The 8,272-nt window shown below is 63.6% G+C and overlaps 1 protein-coding gene across 2 annotated transcripts; it reads right to left on the minus strand.

Annotated features, from left to right (window-relative positions):
* Positions 1-4,156: 4,156 nt before the first annotated feature.
* Positions 4,157-8,272, minus strand: LOC111154695 (von Willebrand factor A domain containing 1). Of its 2 annotated transcripts, XM_022514538.1 has the most exons (4): positions 8,158-8,272; positions 6,496-7,053; positions 4,595-4,873; positions 4,157-4,498 (listed from the first exon to the last, which is right to left on the minus strand). In XM_022514538.1, exons 1-4 carry the CDS (start codon positions 8,228-8,230, stop codon positions 4,161-4,163), a joined length of 1,248 nt encoding a protein of 415 aa, XP_022370246.1. In that variant the 5' UTR covers positions 8,231-8,272; the 3' UTR covers positions 4,157-4,160. The 2 variants fall into 2 exon arrangements, with proteins under 2 accessions (XP_022370246.1, XP_022370245.1); XM_022514537.1 differs by having other exon boundaries at positions 4,157-4,873.

An 8,272-nucleotide genomic window follows, 5' to 3' on the forward strand; every position in this document is an offset into this window, starting at 1 on the left:
CCGGGACACAGCGCCAGGCCGGGTGGCCTGGGGCGGAGGGAGAGAAGGCTGGGCAGAGCCAGCATTGCTCTAGAACCCGCAGTGCCTGGAGCTAGCAAAGTTCGCTTCTGGGGCCAGCATCCAAGTTGCCCCTTTACTCTTTCCTTGATGGAATTGGTCGAGTTCCCAGATTTATATGGCGTTGTCCCCACTACACTGAAAACAGCTTTAAGCCTGAATAAAGGGGGGGGGGGGGTGTCACAGATAATTCTGTGATTTTTCATCTTCAAGAGAAAGCCAAATGAGTTTCCCAGCCAGATGCCACCCCCTCCCCGACACCAGTGGCCATCCAGGTTTTAATGGATTAACCACAAACTAGACCTCCCAAAGCACCCGCCCCGCAGGGCTCGGCTGGATTAATAAGAGGAAATGCTGGTCCCTTTTCTGTTCTTTCTCTCCAGCTTCCAGAAGGACCTGCTGGTTCTGGTGTTGCTCACAGTCGCCCAAACCCACATACACTCCACGTCCACCCCCATGGGACAGACTCCAATTCTGCCAAAAGAGTGGCTGTCCAGCCAGCCCTCCCAGGACTGAGCCCCCAAAATAGGGCCCCGGGCTGCTGATTCCCATCCTCGCTGCCAAAGCAGGGCTCCCAGATCACAGGGCTCCTGCAGCTCTTCCGTGGGCTTCCAGAGGGCCAGAAGAGGGCATGAGGGGTCATAGTGCTGAGCTCAGAGCTCACTGCGCCTCCACTCTGTCTTCCCTGAGCAGTTGCCTACTCAGATGCCCTGGCCGGCTGTTTTCTCCCCCTGCGGATCCACCTGGCAGAAGGTCTGCACAGCCAGGACATCCCCATGGGCACCTGGCGTGGGGGATCCTTAGCACAGGCCTCCACCCTGCTGGCAGGAGACACACTGTGACCACTGGCCTGCCCTTCTCACAACAGAAGCGGGGGCAGATACACCACACCGTCTGGACAGACCTCAGGAGCAAAGTCCTCAGAAGCCATGGCCACTGAGGAAGATGTGTTCTCCGAGAGGGGCTGTGAGTGGGCCCTTGGCTGCAGCATGATACACCCTCTTGCTTTTTTTGTCTTAACCAGAAGTAACCACAGCACAGCCCATTCTGATTTTCACACCTGCATCAGAGGCTTATAGTTCCATGTGTCACTTCGCACAAAATGACAGTCCCTGCAGGTGGCAGCCTTGGGCTGGACCTCGTAGATCGAGGAGCCTGCAGGGACGTGGCGGGGACAGGACAAAACTGCTTCCTGAAGGTTGTTCCCAGACGTGGCCCAGACTTACCAACCTTTAAGAGTTGCCTGGGCGGCTCAGTCATTTCAGGGTCTGACTCTGGATTTTGGCTCAGGGTCATGGGATGGAGCCCCCCCATCTGGCTCTGTGCTCAGCGTGGAATCTGCTGGAGATTCTCCCTCTGCCTCTCCCCACCCTGTGCACATGCTCTCTCTCTCTCTCTCTCTCTCTCTCTCAAATAAAGAAAGAAATCTTATTTAAAAAAAAATTAGGGGCACCAGGGTGGCTCAGTGGGTTGAGCCTCTGCTTTTGGCTCAGGTCATGGTCTTGGGGTCCTGGGATCAAGCCCCGCATTGGGCTCTCTGCCCAGTGGGGGAACCTGCTTCCCCCTCTCTGCCTACTTGTGATCTCAGTCAAATAAATAAATAAAAATCTTAAAAAAAAAAATTAAAAGTTGCCTGGAACGGTGCAAAGAGCAGCACTTCCAAGGTAAGGGCTTCCAGAAGAGACATTCGTTGGCATGGAAGTGGGGGCTCCTTTCCCTGCCCTCAGCATCTGGCAGTGATGAGCTGAAGCTGGAGTGTCTCCCGGGGAGCAGGGCCATGTGTCTTCGGCCACTCTGCCCTTGCTTGGGGTCGCAGGCATGTTTGGGGGAGGAGCCCATCTGTCTCAAGGGCATGACAGCAGTTAGGAAAGCAAGTGCCAGTATTCTTGTTTCTCTTGTCACCTGCACACCACTCTGCAGGCTGGACCAGGAGGCTCAGTGTGGAAGGGGAACCTTTCCAGGGGCCCAGTGGGCTTGGACCTACAGGTACTCAGGGCATCAGGGCTGGGCACCCTGGCCTGCATGTGGGGCATTCTGATCAGGTCTGGGGAAGGGTTCCCTCTCTGGTCGATGCTGCCTAGGACCCTGTTGTTCACATTCACTAGCCTTGGGAGGGGTCAGCCGACTGCACAGCCTGCTAACCACTGGTCATGGTATAAGCAGGTGCCTGCAGTGGCACACGGACCACACGGTACCACTGGCTTCCCTGGGCCTGAACCCGCCAGGGGTTGTGGGGACATGTAGGAGAAACCCAACACCCAGTCAGCAGTACTTCCCTACCCTCTGACCAAGTCTGGCCTGGCCTGCCACTACCGGGGTAACCTGGACCCACCACCTACACCCCTGCCTGCCTGCCGGCCCTGGCCCCGGCCACACAGGAGGGGCAGGAGCCCTTTGTCCCCCATGCCACTATTACATAGGCACACCGTGGGCTCGTGCACCGCTGGCCCCCACAAACATTCAGTACACAGACCAGTGTGTGCTGCAGGCCCTGGGTGCTTAGGGAGCCATGTGATTCTTGGGAGCCTGGTCCTCGAGAAATGGTGGCAGGCCAGCCCGACTGAAGTTTGCCTCCAAACCCATGCCCACCAAGCCCGAGTGGGCAAACTGAGAACACAGTCAAGGACTCCGGGACCACCTCTCTCAACGCTGCGGGGTTTCCGGATACCCGTCAAACTGCTGCTGAGGGAGTGATCTTGCCAGCAGAGGGCGCCACAGCCCCACCCTTGGTCTGAAGGCTGCGGTGGGGACGGCCCAGCACAGTCAGGTCCTGCTCCTGCCTTCGGCCACTGTGCTCCAAACCGCGGGGTGGGCCTGTAGAAATGCCCACGGCCCTCTGAGGAGGTGCAGATGGCAGGGTGCTCCCAGCCTCCGCAACAGGGGGGGCTCTGCTCCCCTCCTCTTCCCCAGCACCAGCCGCAAAACACGGGCCTTGGGTCTGGAGCTCTTAGAATACTGGAGTGTTGGGACGGCGTAAAGCACTCCAAGGAGACCGCAGAGCTCAGTTTACAACTAGTTTATGTACTTCAAAGTCTGGGATGTTAGTGGGGAAGAGGCAGTGTGAGCACGGAGTTGGAGAAGACAGGAGTATAGGCCTTGGTGGGGCTGGGGGACAGTGGGTACTGCCCTTACGACGTGTCTGGTGGCCCCAGTAGAGTAGCAGTGACAGCAGAGGGGGTCAGAAGATGCTGTAGAGAGAATCGCTGGGGTGACCCCCCCGGGGGACTCTTGTTTGTCCCGGCCCAGGCATGGAAGCTCACCACCCAGACGCACCCTGTGCATGCACTAGCCTTGGGGCTTGCAGGGTCCTGTTCCTTCGGGAAGGTGTGGTCTGCATCTCTGTGGCTGCAGGGGGACACAGCGGGGTCCTGGGCAGGAAGGCAGGGCCACTGTCCCCAGCAGGCACTACCCCTCAGGCCAACTGAACGCCCTGGTAAAGCCCAGTTTTCTGCTCACCCAGCTGCTGACCGTACCATCAACCCGCCGCCACAACTCCCTGCCCTTCTCCAGATCCTGTCCCCTCCGGAAAGCCTTTGGAACCCAGCCAGAGCCAGCTCCTGCCCTTCCCCAACCACCTTCTACCAACATCTAGGACCCGAGTGGCCGCAGGGACTCAGAGCGGCCGACCGGACCAAGCCCGCTCAAACCGATGCCAGCCCTTCCCCCAGAGGGACTGGTTCTTCACAAGCGACAGGTCCGGCCGCTCCGCTCGGCTGCCTCCTGTCCTGGGCTCAAGGCCAGTCCTGTATCTGATGTTCTCAGCCCGCCCCAGGCTCCCTGCCCACCTTCCGGCTAACTCCTGCCTAAAGGACAGCACCGCGCGCCCAGCTCTGGGCCCGGGCGGGGCAGGGGGTCGCGATGGCAAGAGCTGCTGCCACAGCGGCAGCGGAGGGTCAGGCGGGGGAGCCAGGCGAGGCCCCCCCGTCCTGGAAGGCAGACGCCCGAGCCGGCGGCCCTCCGCCGCTGCAGGAGAGTTCGGGGTGGGGGGGACGGGGGTTCGGGCGCAGTCGCCGCGGGGCAAGGCCCAGGTTCCGGCGGCGCGCGCTGCCCCGCCGGGCTGGGGAGAAGGGGGCCCTCGGGCGGGCGGGGCGGCCGGCTCCGGCTCACGGCGCCCGACCCGCTGCCCCCGGCGGCTGGGGGCGCAGGGCGCGGCTGCGCGGGCCGTCGGGCGTGCAGGCCTTGGCCGACAGCGCCCTCTCGCGGCCGGAGCGGAAGGCGGCCGTCACGGTCACCAGGTAGGCGGTGCCGGGCGCCAGCCCCTGCAGCGTTGTGCCGTTGCGGCCCGCGGGCACCTCCACGCGCTGCGCCGCGCCGCCCGGCAGCGGCCCGTACTGCACGTGGTAGCCGAGCACCGCGGCCGGGCCCAGCGCCGGCGTCCAGCTCACGCGCAGGCTGCGCGGCCGCGCGTGCGAGACGACGATGCGCTCCGGCCCGGCCTCCTCTGGGGGTGGCGGGGGAGGGCGCGTGAGAGGAGGGGGCGGGGTCTCGTCCTGGCCCCGCCCCGCGCCCGCGGCCCCGCCCTCCGCGCCGGGCTCACGGGGCAGCGTGTGCACCCGCAGGTGCTGCGGCCTCACGAGGTGCACGTTGGACTCGGGCACCAGCGCCACCTCGTAGTCGGTGTCGGGGTCGAGGTTGGTCCAGGCCCAGCCCGTGGCATTCCCCGGCAGCTGTTGGCGACGCACGGTCCCCGGGTCAGCGCTGGGCGCCAGCTCCAACACGTAGTAGCCGGAGTCTGCGGTCAGCAGGGGCGGCCAGGCCAGGCGGAAGCCGCTGGACGTGACCTCAGAGGCGCGGAGCTGCTGCGGCCGCATCGCGTCTGTGGGTGGTGCAGGACGTCAGGTCTCCTCTCGCCCGGCCTGGGGCCCTGACTGCTGACTCAGGGCGGACGGGACAGGGAGATGTGGGGGACAGCCCAGGCTCCAACACCGCAGCCGTGCTAATGATACACGACCCAGTGACAGGGCTGAGCTACGGAACCTGGGACTCCATCAGGTGCTCAGCGGCAAACCCCCGCAGGTGAGGAGCCGTCGTGGCCACTTCCCACCACTCCAGTGGCCTAAACAGGGCCCCTCAAAGGTGGTGTTTGAGAACAGAAGGCCAGCCCCTTTCCTGGGCCCCAGTGGCCAGCACAGAGTGTGGGGTCAGCTCTGGACAGTCCATGCAAAGGGGCACCACTGGGGCAGCCAGAAGATGGGAGGCCACGGGTGGGGGGACTCCCCAAGGGGGGATGACGTGACAACTCCAAGAAAAGCTGGGTGAGCGGTCAGAATACCACCTGCCTCAGATTTCTAGGGGGGGCTCCAGAGTGGGACCCCCAAATGTGCATTACTCCTGAGACTGTGACACCACATGGCCATCTGAGTGACCATGCAAGCAGATAAGGTTGATAAATGTCTGGGCAGTTATGCCCATTGGGATCCTCATGCTTCCTCATTTAATGTCGGGTGCTCCAGCTGTCAGCCTGGCACTCATTCTCCTGCCCGTCTCCCAGATTCAGACCCCACCCCACCCCTGGAGCCCCCGCCCCACTGCCTCACTGCCCTGCAGCCTTGGGTTCTTCCTGTCCAGCTGCTTGCTTTTCCTCCTGCTGTCCCCTCCAGACTCAGTCACAGTGGCTGACGCGGGGGCCACCAGAGCCCAGGTATCCCTGGGAGAAACCTCTGAAAGGACCCTCTCCCTCCTGCAATCCACAGCCCAACCCCTTTCAGTTTTTGGTGGATGATTAACCCACAGGCGGAGGCTCAGGAAGAATCCTGGGGTTAGTGGCATTTTTCAGTGGATAGAGCCAGCTGAGCCAATAATCAGGCCCTTCATCTCCCCCCCCCCACCATGAGGTTTGGCTGGGTGGGGGGTGCAGAGGTGGTCTGTAAGGAAGTTGGTGGGGAGCTGCTAGCCTGCACTGGGCCTTCCCTGGTCCAGCCTCCTCTCTAGCAAGTCCCCAAACCACCACTGGCACCAAGTCACTCCGCGACTCTCCTCCCCCCTAGGGTGGCAGGGCCTGCTCTCTGTGCAACCCTACGCCATCCCGACCCGGCTCTCTCACTCGCAGGCATGTACAGGAGCCTGCGGTGTCCATCGGCACAGTCCTCAGGCTTGGGCCTCCCTCTTCCTCTCCATTTAACCACATCCCACCACAGGCAGCCCCTTGGTCGCCCCGCCCCTCCAGGCCCTCCACCCTGGGGTGGGCCAGTTAGCGTCAGCAGGGACGGCCCCTGCACGTGTTTACTCAGGCCTGACCCTCTGCCCGCTAGAGCCCCAGGCAGTGGGGCCTACAGGGCGCAGAGCCTGACCGCGCCCCTGGAAGACGCAGAGAGAAGTTTGTGAGTTACCTCCCTGCCGACCACCCCGACAAAGTGCTGTTGGCCAGGCCCCCGGCCCCTGCTCCGGGCCCTCGAGTCCCTCTCCCTGCACCTCTTCCGGGGCTCCTTGGCTACCTACCCAGAATGGATGCCCTCAGCTGCTGGGCAATGATGTGTAGGTCATCCACGTCCACAAAGTGTAGGTACTCCTCGGGGGGCGCTGAGGCAGCGGCTGACAGCTCCAGGAGGTTGCCGCGGCCGGTGCTGACGACGAAGACAGTGACGCCCAGGTCCTTCAGCTCCTGCATGGGGGGTCCCACGGGGTCGCTGGAGCCGCCGTCTGTCACCCACACCAGCACCTTGGGCACCCCTGGCCGGGCCCCCGCCACCTCTGCAAAGAGCTGCTCCTTGGCGTATGCCAGCGCCAGGCCAGTGTTGGTGTCGCCCATGCGCTGGGCTGCAGCACGTATGGCATCCTGGACAGCCTCGCCTGAGCTGTGCTGGCCGAAGGGGAACTCGGTGTACGGGCGGCTGCCCACATGCACCAGGCTGGTGCGCAGAGCCCCGGGGCCCAGGGGCAGCAGGCCCACCAGTTGCCCCACAAACTCCCGAACTCGGGAAAACTCATAATGAGACACGCTGGCCGAGCTGTCCAACAGAAACAGCAGGTCCCCCTGGGGGGCCGATGCTCGGGGGCCTGGGGGAGAGGGGAGGGTTCAGCCCCGGGTGGTGGCCCCCAGACAGCCCCACACCCAGGGCAGAACCCCCAGGGTCTGAGCTTCCCCTACGCTGGAGCTTGTCCTTACCCAAGTAGGCCCTGAAAGTCCGCTCAGCCCCACCCCCAAAGGTCCTGAAGCTGGCACCCCTGGGGAAAGGAGGAGAGGGGTCCTGAGCCAACAAGTTGCCCACAGTCTCAGTGGGTTCAAGCTCTGCACCCTGGTCATATGCCTGGGGTGCTCTCTGGGCTCAGGTCTCATCTGTCGCGGAGAGCCACCCCCTCTAAGCCCCTCCAACCTCCCTTTGCTCAGCCGACTCTCTGCAGGCTGGAGCCAAGGGTCCTGGCCCAGCCCCTAGGAGTGTGGGTGGACAGGCCTGGGTCACAGGGGTGGTCTCCTCAGGCTTGGCTTCAGGCCCACAGCCCAGCCTCCAGGTAAAGCGACTCATTGTTGGGGCTGGGAGGCACAAAGTGGCTGGGCAGACTGGGGGCTGAGGTGGATGAGGGGCACAGAGCATGATCACAGCCCATATGGCCAGGCTGGAGTCATGACCCCACTTGCAGATGATGTCACCCCTCCTCTGGACCCAGGAAGCAGGTTACCTGCTGCAGCAGCCCAAGGGCCCACCAGCCCCTCCAAACCCTTCCCCTTGCTCCCGGCACCCCAGGGGGCAACAGGACCCCTTCCACCACTGCGCTAAGGGCAGACAGGAGCTGCGGTGTCTCGGTTCTGATCTGTGCCTTGGGGCCTCTGTTTCCCCCTGTTTCCCCCAATCCGGTGGGGCGACTCGAGCCCTCTTACCACCCCAGCCCTCTATTAAGGGTCATCGCAAGGAGAAGGAAACTGAGGCAGGGACTTCCTCCCCGACAGACGCCTCCCCTCCCTTTCCAGACCCGCCCCCCACAACATCTGGCGCCCGCCAGGCAGCCGGGGGGCACCTGGGTCCGCCCACCGCAGGTGGGTGGGGTGCCCGGCGGTCTTCCCTACCCCGCGGCCGCGGAAGGGAAAGAGACTGTCCCGCGCAGGCAGCGGGGGTTAGGGGCGCCGCCTGAGCTGGAGCCCAGCCCGCCTCCGGCCTCACTCACCACGTTCGGCGCCGCTCCGCGCCAGCGCCAGCCGCAGGCTCAGGGCCAGGCTGAACGCCGTCCAGGGCAGCATCGCGCGGCGGGAAGGGGCGCGCTCGGCCTCCGCTCGCCCTTC

The sequence above is a fragment of the Enhydra lutris genome, unplaced genomic scaffold (assembly GCF_002288905.1).
Source record: "Enhydra lutris kenyoni isolate GAN:26980312 unplaced genomic scaffold, ASM228890v2 scaffoldscaffold38, whole genome shotgun sequence".
Classification (NCBI taxonomy): domain Eukaryota; kingdom Metazoa; phylum Chordata; class Mammalia; order Carnivora; family Mustelidae; genus Enhydra; species Enhydra lutris.

What these genes read in the sequence shown, in the direction of transcription:
- LOC111154695 (XM_022514537.1), bottom strand. Translation starts at nt 8,230, where the DNA reads ATGCTGCCCTGGACGGCGTTCAGCCTGGCCCTGAGCCTGCGGCTGGCG. An exon ending in GCGGAGCGGCGCCGAACGTG is followed by an intron (nt 7,054 to 8,157) that starts GTGAGTGAGGCC and finishes CCTCTCCCCCAG; the next exon opens with GCCCCCGAGCATCGGCCCCC. An exon ending in GCTGAGGGCATCCATTCTGG is followed by an intron (nt 4,874 to 6,495) that starts GTAGGTAGCCAA and finishes CACCACCCACAG; the next exon opens with ACGCGATGCGGCCGCAGCAG.